At 47.5% G+C, this 18188-nt stretch overlaps 1 protein-coding gene and 1 pseudogene across 1 annotated transcript; both read right to left on the bottom strand.

Moving 5' to 3' along the window:
- Positions 1-1097: 1097 nt before the first annotated feature.
- LOC112892169 lies at positions 1098-6583 on the bottom strand (annotated as a pseudogene).
- A 6030-nt stretch (positions 6584-12613) lies between these two features.
- On the bottom strand, positions 12614-13576 carry LOC112892170 (metallothionein-like protein 3A). The gene is made up of 3 exons (XM_025959282.1): positions 13416-13576; positions 13197-13238; positions 12614-13072 (listed from the first exon to the last, which is right to left on the bottom strand). The coding sequence occupies exons 1-3, from the start codon at positions 13463-13465 to the stop codon at positions 12967-12969; spliced, it is 198 nt and encodes a 65-aa protein (XP_025815067.1). The 5' UTR covers positions 13466-13576; the 3' UTR covers positions 12614-12966.
- Positions 13577-18188: the final 4612 nt, after the last annotated feature.

Genomic DNA, 18188 nt, shown 5'->3' with positions numbered 1-18188 from the left:
CTGTTTACCTCGGGAAAGACACTGCCTTTTTTGTTTTGTGCCTGTCAAGGAACGGTGTCCGTCCCTGTCGCCCGGCCCTTAAGAATCGCAGACCGCCATGCCATCCAAACCACCTCACTGTTACCGCTAACAAGTACGTACTCCTATCCTGTTACAGTGTTACTCTTAGCGACAAGTCTATCGTCTTACTTGTCAACACTGATCAAGCTTGATCAAGCTGGGCGTGGATCAGTGTTACTCTTAGCGACAACTACTCCTATCCTGTTACTCACTGTTACTGTTACGCCCTTGAGAAAGCTAGGTAGGTTTCGACGCTGATTGTACTGGCGCCAGTGGAAAAGTCACACGGCTGACCTCGGCACGAGTTCCTTCTTGTCCCACGCGTGTCTTCGTCTCCTCTGACCCTTGCGCGCTAAGCTTCTGCGAACGCGCGGCGCATGGCGTCCTCGGACACGTACGCCCGTGCCCGATCGCGTCGCGCCCGGGGCGCCGGTGGTCGCCGTGCGTCGCCGTCGCACGAGAAGGGGCGGCGGCCGGGCCCCGCCTCTGCGCCGCGACGACACGGCGTTCCGTGCACGGCCGCCGCTCGTTGACGCGGCTCGCGGCAAGTGGAGGCTCCGGCCCGGCGCTGAGGTGCTGCTGACCTGGGGCTCAGCAGCTACCTCCTGGAGTGTGCAGACAATACAAGAGAACCGGCTCGTGTACGGCAGGACGTGTCCTTGTCGGTCTCGGACGCCCGTGCTGATTGTTGATACCGACAGACACACGGACAGGCTGCGTTCACAGTCGACTCTAGAGGCCCAGTGATGCAGCGGCAACAATTTCATTCTTCTGTGTAAGCAGAAGACGAAGAACCAATGACCCAGAGAGAGAAAGCAAAACTCGCAACGCTACCCGTAGGTCATGAGCTCCTCCGGTCCGGATCACTGGCCATCTCTTGGGAAAGTTCAGCTTACCAACCACAAAATCGCCAGGACTGAAGGCAATAAACAATTCCTTTTCCTTTCCAGTTTCTTCCACCCCCAAAAGAGGAACCAGCTCGTGCTTCCCGCGCGTCACGTACTCTTGCTGCTTCAACCGTGGCACGGCACCGGTCATGGAAACTCAGCATGCCTCTTCAGATTTGGTGACATCACGGTGAGAAACCTCTGGTGCCAAATTTCGTCTCTCATACATTTGGTTTGAGATCTGGTGAGCTGAAACACACCTACCAATGGCAATCTACCATTCCAGCAACATTTCAAAAAGGAGACACCCCCACAACCTGATGATACACGACTTTCGTCATCGACACACTCTGAATTGCCGCCAATCAACAAATCACCTCCCCCGTTCTCTCCTTCAAAGTTTCTCCAATAGGCAGGCACTACACAGCTAATCCTTCCTCCCTGTACATAGCATAGCGCTTGCTATTCATCACCCCCTGAAACAGAAGGGGAATGGAGCTGATCCAACATCTCCCACGACTCCAGCTCGACTGGATCTTCATCTTTACCTGCTCAAGCGGCGTCTTACTGCTGCACAGCCTGGTAGCTGGAGCGGCTGGAAGGGAACACCGGGATGGCACCGAAATCGGCAGGTCTTAAGCCACCCTGGTGATGTCCGTGGTCCCTTCTCGCTCTAGACTTCTCCACCCGGGTTCGCCGAAAGACTTCTTGTATTTGCCGGTCGTTCTCCTTCAGCATCTCATCGACATTGCCTGAAGGGCAGATCAGGGGCCCAGAATGGTGGATCTTGTTGCCCTTCGATCCGTATCCCTGTTGTCAAACCATAAAATGGTCAGTTTTCCTCAAGTTAGTAACAAACTAGAGCGGAACAATATGGTTGACTGACATTTATCCTATTCATGTTTCATTGACCTAAAACCTGGGTTTGTTCCGCAACATTTTGAGTTGACGATGCATGCTAAAATACAGTTTAAATGAACAATGCAGTAACCATGGGTGAAACAGGATAGATTCCTTTTCCATTTCAGGTAGGGTGTTTTACTTACAATAGCTCCATCAACCCTGCTGCTCCGGTCATCCTTCCTTGGGAACACTTGATCGTACTTCCCACTATTACTGAAATGCTCGTTAATGGACTCAGACAGCCTCCGCCCATGAGCAAATGCTTCAGCTTGAGCAACCATTGTCTGGCTGCTACCGTCCGTTCGGAGACTTGATCTTGTTGACACAACCACAGGTTGGTTCGCAGCACCAGGTACCTGAAGTTCGCCATTTTTGACACCTCCACCCTTTGATGGGTGATTCTGATTAACTAAAGGCCCTGAATGGAAGATTCTGGTCGGGTAGGCACGTTGTGAGTCTTCAGAAGACTCAATAACTGGAGTTGGCCTGGGTGGTTCAATTCGAAATCCAGACGCGGAGTCTTCTTTGCCAGGATTAAACATCTCACTCCTGCTCCTGGTATTAGCTTGGGCTTGCCTTTTCTGAAATTGAACACATTAATGCCGCAAGGTCAGCAATACAGGTTACATGTGGTTTGGAATGAAAGGACAAATACATATTCATCTCCAAGCTAAAGATGAAACAGACAATTCATGGAAGTTTCAACTAGTGGCAGTATTACCTGCAATGATGACACTAATTCTGCATTTGCATCAGGGGCAGGAACTGCTCTTGATTCTCTAGTTCGCCTTTCAGGCTCATGTTTATGTTGCTTTCCTCCAGCAGCACCTTGCCTGGAAAATGCAAGACTATGGTTAGTAAAGGAAAAAAATAGAGGCAGCGCAGTATGATGACAAGGCACTTGAGTATTAAAATTGTAAATAACATAAATGATCAGGCAAAGGAAATAGAAAATATGAAACAAGCCACGCAGGTCTGGAAAACAGTACATGCTAATACATGAGAAAAAAGGGAATAACATGCTAATACATGAGAGAAAAAGGGAAATGAATTTTAATCTCGTCATGTGCAGGGGTAAGGGAAGAAGATTCATGTATGGAATGTTGGGTAGTGAATAAAAGAATGAGAGAATTGGGCAGGTTCATCTATTCACTCTGCTTCATATCTGTCTAAATACCTTAGGCACGGAGAGAACATTAACAAAAAAAAAGGAACAATTGCTGTCCCTGTTACATGACTCACTCTAGTAACTCAACTTTGCAAAAACTATCACAACATTGGTCATGGGTACACATGGCAAGAGGTGCAGATACATATTGTGGACAGAATTCCTAACGAAGTGGATGGATCATGTGAATCGGAGGTAGTATATCATCATATTGCTTGTGAAAAAAAAATAATGTCCACCTACATTTGATGGACCACGACAAGGTATGTTTCGTGAAAAAAAAATATTATGTGACAAAGGTATGACCTAGTGAAACGCTTTAGGCAATTTGCCCACATGAACAATATAGAACATTGCCTCATTAAGAATGGTTTTGGCTGATAGATAGAATGGAACATCAAGTTGGCTGTGCTTACCTTCGAGCTTCCTCCTCCCGACGTTTTGCATCAAACTCTTTGCTTGGGGGATACCTTGGCAAGCTTGAAGGATTGCAAGCATATGGTTTTGTTGTAAAAAACTACAGACACAACAGTAAACCCATGGTTAAATATTTAAGGCAGGAAGAATGAAATAGAAGAACAAAACAATCAGTGCCACTTTTGGGCATATTACTCAATAACAGAAGGATAAGACTGGCTAGAGAAATCTTCAATTAAGCGGGCCTCTACACATCATATTCTAATAAAATTAAACCAGAACAAAGAAATGCATGACAATTGAGCATTCATGCTTCCTGATTACCATAGACTGGGTAGGCACAAGTTCATTTTGCAATGTTCAGATTTCGTATTCTAGAATATTTCAAGTGAGGCAAATAAAATGAGAATTGAAACAGCGTGTCTGATAAAAAAAAAGAATAACACGTTCTAAAAAATAAGGCAAAATGTCTTGTACAGCTGGAGAAAAGTTTAAGAGGGAAATTGAATACCTCACTTTGCAATGCAGAAGATGCAGTTCCACGATCTGCTGGGTCTACAGAAAGAAGAACATCTACTAATGCCAGAGCAGGAGTAGGAAACTCTTTAAATGTTTCTGATACACGCCTGGCATACGGGTGTTGCGGTTTGAAAATGGTGGCATGAGGAAGTTTAGATTTCCTCCAATAGTCCTCTGACGGCGAACCACAGAGTTTGAATATTTTATGCAACTGCTCAACCTAGAAACAGTGGAAACGTTTTAATAACGTAGTTTGTAAACAAGCATAACTACTGAAGATATAATCTTTCAGCATATAACTTGAGACTGAGTGGAAGCTTCTTGCCATACCTCTGTTCTACCAGGCATGATAGGCTTGCCAGCATATAGCTCAGCAAGAATGCAGCCAGCACTCCAGAGATCTACAGCAACACCATAATTAGTAGCACCAAGCAAAAGTTCTGGTGGCCTATACCATAACGTGACAACACGACTAGTCAAAGGGTGCCGTTGTTCTGGATCAAAGAAACTTGCTAATCCAAAATCTGCTATCTTCAGTATGCCTCGGTTGTCAATCAAGAGATTGGAACCCTTGATGTCACGGTGCAGAATGTGACGACTGTGGCAATGTTCAAGACCACGGAGGAGCTGTTGCATGTAACACTTCACCTGCACAATAACGATGCTTATTGTCTGGATTTATAAAAATAGTTTAAACAAATAGCTAGTTTTCACTTCATTTCGAAAATGCTACTGACTACCATGCAATGTTGTAGACTCTTATTTCTGAGACAAAGATATTCATGAACGTATAGTATGACAGAAAAGTAGCAGGAATATATACCAGTGGATACACTAAGCACCACAACGATATAGTACATACCTGGGACTCAGTAAACTTAACTCCAGGGAAAGAAGCCAGTCCAGCTAGGTCATGCTCCATGTACTCAAAAACAAGATATAAGCTGCAGGACATCCTTGATGTTACTAGACCCTCTAGCTTGATAACATTTGGATGATCAAGCCGACGCAAAATGAGGATTTCCCTCGCCATAAATTTCACGCTCTCAGGTTCCAAATTATCAAATCGTACTTTCTTCAAAGCAACAATCTTCTCTTTTTCAAGATCACGAGCTCTGTAAACATTACTGTATGTACCCTGACCAATCTAAATAAACAAAAGAACAATTATTAAAAACAATTCCTAACAGTAAAATAAAGGTAATAGAATTTACAGATGCCAGTCTTCACAGCGAGTTAAATCCATTAGAACTGCACATGGCAACATTCATGAAACACATCTAAGTACATGATCTCAACAATTCACATGGACTCTTAAACACAGTATTTCAATCAAATGTCAGTTCCTACCATCCGACTCCAAAGTGAAAACCTAAAGTATAAAGCCAGAACAGATACAACAGAATACCACACTTTGTTATGCTGCAGAATATTTCATAATTTGCTAGTTGAACTACCCTTGCCGGCGGAGAAAGGTACAGAAGAAAAACGAAGAGCACAGGTCCCACATCTAAAATTTCTGTTCCTGGAAATAAAGCAAAGTTTACCACATTTTACCAAAAGTTTGCAGGCAATGGCTACTATTTCCAGGTTCCAAGGTCCACCGAAACTTTAAAAAAAATCCAAAAGAAAGAAAATGCCACTGCATTCTCCCATCCAACATAAAAGGCATCCCCCCACTAATAACGGAATGTTACTATTTCCTGTCGTCCCCAGCTGCCATTGCCAAGCATTGACAAAAAACAAATCCAAAGAATGAAAGTATCCCACGGTATTAAATTGTTTCCTCGTCGCTAGAAATACCATGTAAAACGTAACATTTCCCCATTTACCGCACAATTTTACCCCCATCTGTTCAAAGAGAGCAACGCCTCACCTTATCTTCTCATCTAGTAATAGAAATCCCCCAAAACTAAAAACTTTACAGCATAATCTTACAAATCATTACTGTTCTGAGATTCCAACACAGGCGAGTGGCGAGAGCAAAATGGGAGGAGAACAAACTAACAGGGGCGAAGCAACGAACAAGGTCCTACCTTGTCGAGCTTCTCGAACGATTCGGCGCGGCGCGGCACCCATCCGCGCACGGCCTCCGGGGCGACGGCGACGAGCCACGGCGGCCACCCCGCGGCCACATGCTCCCCCTCCACCACCCTGGGCACTGGGCTCCTGACCTGGCACGCCGCCGCCATCGCCATCATCGCCCGCCTCCTCTCCAGCGCCTCCTCCCTCCCACTCCCCGCCCTGGCATGCTGTTGCTGCTGCTTCCGCACCTCCTCCTCCCTCCTCACCGCCGCCGAGAGCTTCGCGGCCGGCGGAGGGGTTGTACGGCACTGGCCGTCGTCGAAGGCGGAGGAGGGGCGGCCGCAGACGCAGCCCATGGCGGCGGCTGCAACTGCAACGGCGGCCGCGGCGTTGAGTGGGGACCGGCTGTCTGGCTTAGCTCGGCCGGTGCAGCCACCGGAGGAGCCGCGGCATGCGGAGGAAGTGGGTGGATCTCAGAGCTAGGGTTTGTTGAGCGTGGATTAGGGTTAGGATTGGTGGCGGGGGAGGAGGATGAAGGAGTGGAAACCGCGGCGCGGTGGAAGTGGAAGGGGAGCAGCAACGGCACTCGCAGGAGAAGACAGCGGGAGGGTATGGGCTCGTTTGTAAATTTGATCTCTGCAAAGGGTGTCCCTGTTGTTTGGGGCTTATTTGCAGATGAGGACTTACAAAACTTAAAATTCCTGGAGTCGGCACTCAAAATGAGGTTTGGGATTTGTTATGAAATCCAAAATGAATATTACTACCTCCTTTTCTTTCAAAAAAAATATTACTACCTCCGATTGAGATTATAAGATTTATTACTTTTTAGAAAAAAATAAATAATCATATAACTTTTTGGCACAAAGGTAATATCTTCTATTTAAAAATATTTTCCTTATGCATACTTTTTTATCACTTAAATGAAATATTAGTAGAGTAATTATTGATCAAAACCTTATCGTAAAGAACGATCAAAATGAACACTGCTCATTAGAGGCAGTATTCTATAGGCTATTGGTGTATCCAACGGGTATCGAAATTGCTCGTCTACGTCAGCATTTATTTGACGTGGAGGGTATAAAGAGTAGAAAAGTACTATCACGCTAGCCAGTGCAGACTCGCTAGGTGGGGATGTCTATTCCTCGCTGCGTGCAATTGGAATTGATCCAATCACAGCAGCCGAGCGTTCCCACCTCCCCCGCCTCCCTGGCTCCGGCGTGCCTCCGATGCCTCCACCCGCTCTCCACCATCATCACCGCTAACCACTCTCGCTACCGCTTAGCCCCCGCCACTAGCCACCGCCCACCGAGGGTCCTGACTTGGCCGTCCCGCGCCACCTCGCCCTTTGCATGCCGAACCGCCACCACCGCCGGGCCACCGACCTCCTCCTCTAGAGCCGGTGGCCATGGAGCCGCCCCCACCCGAGAACCTGAAACCCTAAAGATCCGCTGCCTCAACCACCACCTTGGCTGCTGGCGACCTCACCGACGGCCGCTCCGCCCACCTCCCACCCTTCGCCGGCGGCCGCTCCACTCCCTTCTCCTTCCCTAGCTCATTGGCGGCCACTCCAGCCACTTCCCTCCCCCTCCCCTAGCTCGCCGGCGGCCATGCCCCCTTCTACGATGGAATCGCACGTAGTAGCACTGTGCGATGAATCGATTTCCCCCTAAGCTCGCACGCTTCACAAGAAAGAAATATAGCTGCCGTTTAAATCTCTAGGATTAAAACTTTAGTCCCGTCATATCAGATGTTTGAACACTAACTAGGAGTATTAAATGTATGCTAATTACAAAACTAATTGCATAAATGAAGAACTTTCGCGAGACGAATTCATTAAGCCTAATTAGATCATGATTTTGTAATATTGTGCTACAGCAAATATGTGCTAATCATTGGCTGATTAGCATCAATGAGTTCGTCTGGACAATTAACCGCGACTTATGCAATTAGCCCTTATTTAGTCCATCTAATTGATATTAAAAGAGAGGACTAAAATTTAGTCCCTAGGATCCAAAGGCACCCATAGTATCTCTACCCTCGCACGCCTAGTTGCATTGATAAACGAGTCCCGCTTCCTTTTCCTTTCTTATTTCCTCCCGCATCCAAAACAGCTGGGGATTTGCCACGTATGTTGGAGGCGCTCTTAGGATATGTTTGGTTGCTAGCTATAGTGTGGCAGAATTTGAAAGCTACACTTTTTCTTGGCTAAGGAAATCTTGTCACATTTTTAGTTTCACATATGAAGCCTAAATTTTTTTTTCCTAAGTTTAGTTACCAACTAAACACCTACCAACTTGATCAAACTTGCTTAAGATTAGATTTTGCAAAGTGTAGTTAGGAACCAAACATGTTTACTAGTTGTGTTTTCCAAAAGCACACACAAAAAATATCATATTAGTAGCATATACTTCTAAAATTATTTCCCCTTCCTCAACCGATGGCAATGTTTGACAAAGAGAGGGGCTCATGCCTAAATCAAAATGTAAAATTTATTGGCTCTTTTATTTTTTTCAATGTAATTACTAGAGACAGCCACCCAATGAGAGTTGGGTTTTTATTGTTCGAATAAAAAAAGGAATCATGCTAATTTAAGGCATGCACAATGTGGCCCCATCTTCATGACAGATAAAGCCTCTAAGAGGAGCTTGGGCAGCAGCGACAAGCTACGGAATCAAAGAGAGGTGGTGTTATTTTACTGCACACTGTAATCCTCTGTGGACTTTGCCACCAAAAGAACATAATTTTTCATATTATTTACTCTCCTAGTATCATCCCTAGTGGAGTAAAAAATATGTGACAAAATCGGACTGGATAATTAGGAACCCTTCAAATATACATTCATATTCCTCACAAAAGTTGAGCAATTTAATTAAGACTAGATTTGGTTACTACAGGGTTTATTATAAACCCTATCACATCGAATGTTTGATGCTAATTAGGTGTATTAAATATAGATTAATGACAAAACAAATTCCATAACCCCTAGACTTTTTTGCGAGACGAATCTATTAAGCCTAATTAGTCTATAATTAGCCCATGTGATGCTATAGTAAATATATGCTAATTATGGACTAAGTAGGCTTAATAGATTCGTCTCGCGAATAAGCTCTAGGCTTATGCGGTTAGTTTTATAATTAGCTTATGTTTAGTCTTTCTAATTAGTATCAAAATATTCGATGTGGCGGTACTTATTATAGCACCTGGAATCCAAACAGCGCCTTAAAACAAGATATCGGTTCATATAGTGTTATTTGGTATTACCAGAAAACGTGAAGTAACGTGAAAAATAGTGTGTCTGTCTGATCCAAGCGTAGACATACAAAATGGGAGTGCACCATTTTTTGCTGACATTTTTTCCATCAACACGGCTAACACTTGAGGTGCTCAACTCTAACCGTTTAAGCTGGACAAAAAAAGACTAATACTAGTAAGTTCAATCTGGAGGAAGTACAAAACCCTAATAAACCAACTTGCGGAGGGCTTATACGCAGACCTGTCAGAATTAAAGACGGGAGCTGTGCTTCGCTGCGATGTCTCTGCACCCGCAGCAATTCCTCCAGCTACCGGCTTCCCCGCGTACCCTCCTCTCAGCACGCCCCGGCAAGCGCGTCCTCCCGCTGGGACCCCGCATGTCAGCGAGCAGCACGCCTGCGCGGCGGGTAGCCTCCCGGGTGCGGCTCTTCGAGACCGGCGCCGGCCGTTAAGACTGTGGCTGCCAATTGGATTGCGCAGGAGGCGTGCCCCGCGCCGCAGCTGCTACGCCTCCACCGGCCGCGTACACAGGATCGCGGCGCGCCGCAGGCTGACACCGTGGGCCCGCCGGCCTCCGCCAGGGTAAATTTTGGCGGGTAACACCAGGCTCCTTCCCGCCACCCACCCGCCATCTCACTCCTCACCTCGAACTCGAAGACAGTTTCCTTTGTGGTTGTTTTTTTTTGGTTCAGAACTGCTGATGGCTAACTGCTACTGGAGCGTTTGAAGCTTGGAGCGTTGAGCTGACAGTTTTTTTTTTGGAAAGATCAGCATCAGCTGACAGAAAATCTGGGTGAGCTTTCAGTTCGTTGGTCTGCAGTGGGTAAACGGTGATATCAGTATCATTTGGGTTTCAGTCTGTCACCTTCGGTGCATTTAGCCAGGTGATGCATCTAAGCAGCCGTTATATATTTATATCTTTATATATATATATATATAAGCGTCGTCGTTAACGGAGGGAGACACGCTCGTATAAGCAATCATTCTGCGACCACAGACCATGCAGCTGGCCTGGCTGCAGGATCCCTGCTTCCAGCAAATCAAAGCTTATATATTTGTGGTCATTGGTCGAGTGCGTTCTCAAGCGTGTGTTTTGTGACGTGTGCTAGCTTTGAACCATTGACCAAGCTAGGCAGCAGGCTAGCAGCCCATTACGACCAAGTAGTTAACCACATAGACAGAGATGGAGACAGGTACACGGACGAACAGACAGGGGGAGGGGGAGGGGATCGGAGAGAGAGAGAGAGAGAGAACCAGCGTGGACGAGCAAGCAAACAAGAACAAGAGGTTGGGATCGGGAGACAGGTCATATGAAACAAGAGCTGACATTATTAGGGCCCGGCCGATCATGGCTTGACATGCGTCCGAAGAATCGTCTGTGGTCTGCATAAGATGACCCCGATTGGAGAAACCTGTAGCCCACGTACGTACAAGCTGCCACGTACAGCTAGCCGGATCGATCAAGTGTTTGATGCCCCTCCAGGTAGCTCGTCGTTGTCATCAGTGATCAACTCGTGCAAGCAGGCTGAGCTGATTTGGCTCTTGACACCGTGTCAACGCGTGTCCATGTCCAGGACAAACCTGACACTGGTCATGCGTAATTGTGTCATTGTGTGAATGGGAGAGATGGATCGGCAGTAGGCCAACAGCAAGAGCTAGTGTTTTCCTTGGGATTTATACGAGTCCTTTGGGTGGGGGGGGGGGGGGGGTTGCATTGGGTCGATACGATCGTGTATGTACGGACAAGCAGGGCACGGCCGGTTACCTAGCAGATGGCCGGAGCACATGGAGATCTCGATCAGCCGGAGACCGGACGACGGACGGGATCTGGAACCGGCCGCGTGTGCAGGTGACATCCAATTCCAACCACCAGCCGGCCGGTGGTGGCCAGCCTCTTGATCCTCTCCTCACCTCTCCTCCCGTCTCGCCCAGGCCCAACCACGCAGCACGTGTGAGTAATGGCGCCTAGCTACCCAATTCTTCACACGGATTAAGCTAGCTAGCTAGTACATGATGGCCGGCGGCCTCGTCAGTTGTTTAATTAACCTCGTGCTCGTGCAGTCGTGCCCCTGCTACCAGCTAATCATCTCCTGTTTGTTCAATTCACCCTCAGCTCCCTCCCGGCGGCCAGCTTCTCTGCCTGACGGGGAACTCTGATCGAGCTCTTCCTCTTTGGCACAACAGCCAACGTGCTTCTGCGGCTCCTGGCCGGCCTGGATCACATGCGCGGCTTCACCCGGGTAGCCATGTCCTTGACATGTAGTCCAGCTGGAATGCAATACTATATTGTAAGTTCCTAGTAACTTATTATTGCTAAGAAATCTGAAGGAGAAGAAGACAAGGAAGAAGAGCAGACAAAAGCTCAGCCATGAGTCGAGAAACCACTCCATACAGTACTCTAAAGTCGTAGGAGAGAGAACTACCTGCTAGCTCGTTGCTAGGCGGACGGTGCACGCGTTGGGGCGCGAGAGGGCGCTGCAACTAGCCTTGGCCTGCATCTGCAATTCTGCAATCTGCATGGCATAGCTCTCCTCTTGCGTTGCTTTGTCACGGTGCAGGAGGTCACATGCATGCTGTGCTGTGCTGCTGACTGTGCCGGAGCAGCGTCCCGGCCCTTCATCAGTGGAACTGTGTGCCCGGCAGGCCTGCTAAAGCTGCTGCTGCTGCTCCCCCCCCCCCCCCCCCCCAATTACCGGAAGAAATACGTACGTGCTCGTGTACTCTACTACAGGTGCGGAGTAACTCCCTCTCCAATCATACATGCACATGCGTACGGGTACACCTGGCTTTCAATGGAGGCAGGTCAATGGAATCGAGGGTAGTTAGTTGGCGTAGATCGCGGCCACAGAGAAAACATCGTGGCAGCACAAGTTCTTTCTTCCTTTTTTTCCTTTTCTATTCTTTATGGAGCGTGGCAGTTCAATTTTTTAAGAGTGTAAGTGTGGCTGTTCAGTTCATCAGGCAGGCAGGAACTTGTCGCATTTGGGCCGTATACGTCGTATATAGGTTCGACTGGGCTGACGCCAAGCAACGCGAAAAATCAAATCTCTCGGGACCATCGACCCGATTGTTTGGGCTGGGCCAATGGTTTATCGTGAGCGTTTCGGCCCAAAACTAATAGCCCTGTCTTGTACTGGTGAAAATTTTCGATTGCTAAAAAGAAGATTATTCCCCTCCGGCACGCACTATTGATACTCAGCGGTCATCAATCTTTTTTTTTTGCGAGACGTCATCAACCTTGCACAAATAAAGCTCACACGTATCAGTATAACATCTGGTGTACCGGAGTTAGCTACTGCCTGTTACATCAGTGAATTTTATTAGCTTCAGAGTTTTAGTTGTACATGAAAAGTAACCGTTAGACTGATTAGCCGACGCTCAATTTACTTTTTAGTAGTCAAACCACACAGTAGATTTCATTGCACATAACAGAGCCCTGGAGCTAAGCTAGCTAGCTAGCTAGCTATAGGTCACACAGCCAGCCAGCAGGTAGGTAGCTACAGGTTGCTGGTCACATGACAGCAGCAGAGGCGCAGGCAGGTTCTTATTAGGCACAACGTACACGAGGTATCCCGAGACGAGCACGATATATACGATACCGCGCGTCGTGCTCGCACACCAGGTCCTTGTGTACATAGGACACGACGTATGTATTCAACACGGGCATGGCGGTTTAATTATTTTATACGCTGTGACGACAGGCACGGTGGAGCCAGGCCATGGCGGCGGCGGCCTTCAGTGGCCGCAGTTGCAGCTGGAGCCGCAGGAGCAGCTGGTGCCGCAGTTGCACTTGCCGTCGTTCTCGCCGGCGGCGACCACCTCCTCGCGGCGCTCGACGCGGCTGCGTGCATGCGTGACGCGTCAGATCGACGAGAACAATCTCACCAGCGAGTTAAAAAGTAAGGATATAGGTTCGTGCATCATGCGAACGAAAACAATCCAAAAGACGTGTGTAGCACACGAACCTCTCGGTGTCGACTACGACGACGCCATAGCTGCTGCCCTTCCTGGAGAAGATGAGGAGGAAGATCGATCGATCAGAGATATTCAAATCAGAATAGTTATCTTAAGCAGATCAATGCATGCATGGCATCCAATAAATTGGATATACGATAGGCTTGGATTAGTGGAGGAAGGTCGTAGCAGCAGAGCAGCAGAGAGATGATAGATCGAGCATCACTTACGTGCACTGGCTCCTGTCAGCGCAGTCGCAGTTGCCGCACTTGTCCGACATGTTGCTGGTGGGGCTTGGAGAGAGATCGACGACGAGCTTGCGTTGATCGAGTAGGGATCAGGAAGAAGGCTTGCTTGTTGCTTGTTGTGCTGTGGTGAGGAGCCATGGCCGGCTCGGGTATATGTAGCCGGAGCCTTAGCGGCGGGAATCCGCTGCCAGCTAGTTGCGGCGCGGACGGAGCTGAGGGCGACCGGGGGGGGAGGGGGGAAGATGCCAACGCGACGCCACCGCTTGGGTCATGGAATCAGCGGAGCGCGACCCGGGGCGCGGCGTGCACGGCTCCGCGCCGCCGGCGCGCGCTCCAAGGACAAGGAGGCTGGAGGCCGGCCGCCAGCCACCCGCCGCACGGAAAGAATCTCCCGCGGCCACCACACGGCCGGCCCTTCGCCGTGTCGAGCGGTCTAGGCCCGTCGTTTTTTTTTCATTTTGGCCTTTTTGGAAAAAATTTACGTTTTTGAAAAAAAATCACGTTTGGACCTCTATATGAACAAATTGTATGTTTGGACCCATTTGGTCGGCGCGTGAGCCACGGCACCGAGACTGCTACCCAGTTGTTGAGTCACAACCGGCATGGTAGCTGGCTCAGCGCCACAGATGCTGATATGCTTATGCGGTGATCCTTGCAAGGTAGCCAAATTCAATGAATGGAAAAACTATAACTAGAGATATTGGATGTGTTATGCATTCGACCCTACGCCTTGTCAGATCCGCATTAGTTTGATGGTAAGAATTTTATTTTTTATCATATAAAATCATGTGTGTGTTATGTATAATATTAGGAAAGTAACAATTATATTTTTTGCAGACCTCTCCCTCGCTATGTGATTTGAGCAGTGGATCGATACTGAGATCAAGGAGAAGGATAAGGTGTATCTGCGCAGCATGAAGGAGTGGAATATGAAGCGGAAGGAGTTACCGGAGAAGAGACGCTAAAAGAAGGAGGTAGCAGAAAAGGAGCGCAAAGAAGAGGTTGACAGGGAGCATGCTGCCAAGCGCACGGAGGAGAGGGAGGATCGGAATCTTAAGCGAGTTTACCGTGTGAAAGCAGCAATGGAGGATTCTCCCGATGCATTGAGGAATGGAAGGTGGACTCGTTGCAGCTAGTAGTATGCAATATTTGTAGTTCTATGGTTTAGTCATGCCTAAAGTCGGTAAGTATTGTAGTATTCCCCATATTGTCATGTAATAGATTTGATGTTGTTTCATTATATTCTCATGTACTCAGATTTATTCCATTTGTTGTCATATAATGAATTTGATGTTATTTTAGTGTGTTCTCATGTACCCGATTACTCATTATGTTATCATTTATTGCATCTTTTAGTCGACTGGTGTGCTGTTGTTTCATTTGTTTTGGTCATAAATTTTTTTAATATTGCAGAGCTAATAAAACACGCTGATGTAATGGCGTTAGAGACGACTAAAGTAGTTGGTTATATAATTGAACACGCACAACATATGAACTGGCATGTGAGGACCTGTACCAGACAAGATTAAAGAGATCTTGAACTAAACCTAACCTGCCTTGGTAATTAAATGAAACAACAAACGTATGGACGTAGCATGTGAATAAAATAGGTTAATCCTAGTAGTATTCCCACATAGCAAATTGTATTGCCCTTCTTTAAATACCCTCCTATTGTAGGCAGTGGTGGTGGGGACGGCGGAGGTCTATTCTTCTTGTGACAAGAGCAGTTGTAATATGGATCATTGCATAATGCCTCATGTGAACCGGCACCATTGCTATTGTCATTCTCTTCCTCATTCTTGTCACCGCTGCTCACTTCCCTTTCTAGATCGAATATACGATCCTACTATAATCTTGATACGGATAAATAGGAGGAGGATCAACCCACCTAGCGAACCCGTAATTTTCTAGAGCATTGGAAGACTACAACAAATATCTCTTGTAAGTAGAAAAGAAGAGAAACATACGTCGGAAACGAATATTACCTATGCTCGCGAGCATTTGAAGAACGACGACCTCTGTCTACCCTGATGCACATCTGAACTAAGCAGTCCTCACAATGCATGCATTTTGGTCGAGGTTCTTTGCGGTCATCGTATCCTCCGAGAGGTGCATCTTTGGTGAAAATCACTCTTGCTCTCAACTGGAAACTCAAACACCTCTTCCGCAAAGAAATCAGCCCCAAGAGATCCCTCCCACACAATAGGAGGTTCTTTTCTCCCCCTTTCCTCTCCCAAGTCCTTGAATAGAAGGCTCTTTTAAATTTCCATGCTATCCCCGGACTTAGAAGCCTCTAGCAGCTCGCCATCTCTTCCTTCTGCATAAGCATTACGAGAATGACTGAGATCGCTGAATTCATGAACTAGTGGATCACGATCAAGATAAAAAAAAATCTGATGAGCTCCATATCCTCTTCGATCAATGATGAAACAGTGCGGCCATCATCTGAATTAACAGCTCTTGCAGTCCTGTAAAGTTCCTCATCATCATCAATCTCAACATCCATACTATTAGAAGCCTGTTTTGTATTGGATGACAGAAACACAGGAGGAACACCAATATTATCTGAACCACAATTAAGGATGGTACTGTGATAAAGGAATGAAATCAAGGACGAATAGAAAATAAAAGGTGTTACTACAACACTTACTTGGATGGTTCTGTGTCAAAGGAATCTTCTGAGGGGCCATGACAAATCCTAACATCATCGGGGCGGATTGAGCATCAGGGACTGTAACTGGATCTTCCACATCCAGCTCAAGGTTGGCTAACGGAGGATCAAAAGGCGGCGGATTCTTGTTCTTGCGAAAACCTACGAGGGGGAGATTGTCCATTAGGGGGTGAATTCACATGAATGAAGGGTGGGATCAATTGACAACTTCTGCACAATCAAATTCAAACATTGAAACTTATTCTTCATGACGATCTTGACATACTCCTCCCATTCACCCTCACATTCTTCATGACGATCTTGACTAGCCATCTAAAAATTTGGCCTGATTTACCGTAATGAAGGACCTCTTCAACTGAGATAGCATCCTCATTTGAATTGTACTGAAGCTCATCATGAGCCCTACCAAACACCTCACTAAACAACGGTTGATCATCGAATAGCAGAGGGACCCTGTGCATTCCATCAAAACTGACATTCCCAAACTCATCTTGTTTTGACATTCGCAAACTCATCTTCCTCGGCACTTCCTCCATAATACATCGTGACTATATTTTCCATCTAGTTAGTATGCACGAGAAGGTTATGACGGGTATAATACACATTTGTATACTAACTAAATTTAGTTTAGTAAATTTTAGTAATGGAGCAGTTTACATTTGCATACTAACTAAATCACCTAACTAAATCCCTAAATTTACCTAACTAAATTAACTAACTAAATACCTAAATTACCTAACTAAATTACCTTACAAAAGTGTCTAATTAAATACCTAAATTTACCTAACTAAATACCTAAATTTAACTAACTAAATACCTACATTTACTAAAACTAAATAACTAATTTATCTAAACTAAATAAACTAAAAAAATACCTTGGCCGCCAGGAGGTGAGCGTCGGGGAGTGGGGCGCTGAGGCCCGCCGGCCCGTGGCCACGCCGGGGCCGCGCCCTCGGTTGCCGCCCTCGCGGCGGTTCTCGTGTGGGGGGCGCGCGGAAGAAGGTGCGCGGCCTGCGAGCAGCCTTGTCGGCGTAGGCGGTGTGGAGCCGGAGGTGTGGCAGGGGAGGGGCGGCCAAGGGCGGGTGGCGAGGGCCCTCCGGCGCTTAGGATGACAAGGGCCGGCGGCAGCTGGAGGGGCGGGCGCGGGCGGCGAGCCGAGGCGGAGGGAGAGGGCAAGCAAGAGAGAGAGAGAGCTAGCGCAGAGAGAGAGGGGGGCCGCATGCATAGGATAATAGCTCGGCGCCACTCTTCTTGGCGTCGAGCTCGGCACCGAGACCTGTGGCGCCGACCTCAGTGCCATGGCCTGTGGCGTTAAGCCCCAGCCATATCAGCGCCATGTCAGCTTGGGGGGCTAACACCTCGACGCCATGAGCCCGCCGAGACGTGTTACCTTGGCGCCATGACTCATGGCGCCGACCCCAGGTCCAAGACTAGAAATTCCTTCTCTAGGGATCTAAACATGAAATTTCTTTTTAAAAAAGTCAAAATGCAAAAAAATTCGGGGTCTTGATGACCGCCGGCTCCAAACCTGCTGTGATCGATCATCAGCTGAACAAACAGATCCATTTAATCATTTAATCTGCTGTGGATGTGGAATTGATTAAGCTCGGATCAAACCTAGCTACGTACTTGAGATTTTCTCTCTCTCTCTCTCTCTCGCTTAGCTTGGATTCCCCGAACTCCTCTTGCTTTTCGCTTGTGCTCGCCGGTATCTCGAGCTGCTGCCACGATAATTCCTTGCAATCTCTCTCACTGGGTGGTGGAATAATTATTGAACTGTGGACGTATATGTCCCTCCTGCCCTTATCACCTTCCCCTCCGGTCGCTTCTGAAGATTTCACGTCCTGGGTGCTCTAGCTCCCCTGCTGCTCCGATCCTGATGTCCATGGCCTCGGGTCGCCGTCTGCCTCCCGTCCCTCGCCAGCCACTACGCTAGGAATAAGTTTAAAAGCGAGAGCACCACCAGCGAAGGCTCGCCAAATCGCAGCGAATTTCTCCGGTGCCCCGCCGCCAAATCGAGCCACACATACGAGATGCCCTCGCCCGCGTCGCCTACTTTTTAAAATTCCGACGCCGGATCGATG

The sequence above is a fragment of the Panicum hallii genome, chromosome 5 (genome assembly GCF_002211085.1).
Source record: "Panicum hallii strain FIL2 chromosome 5, PHallii_v3.1, whole genome shotgun sequence".
NCBI classification, from domain to species: domain Eukaryota; kingdom Viridiplantae; phylum Streptophyta; class Magnoliopsida; order Poales; family Poaceae; genus Panicum; species Panicum hallii.
Note: the sequence above shows the minus strand (reverse complement) of the source record. Positions and strands in the feature narration are given on the sequence as shown.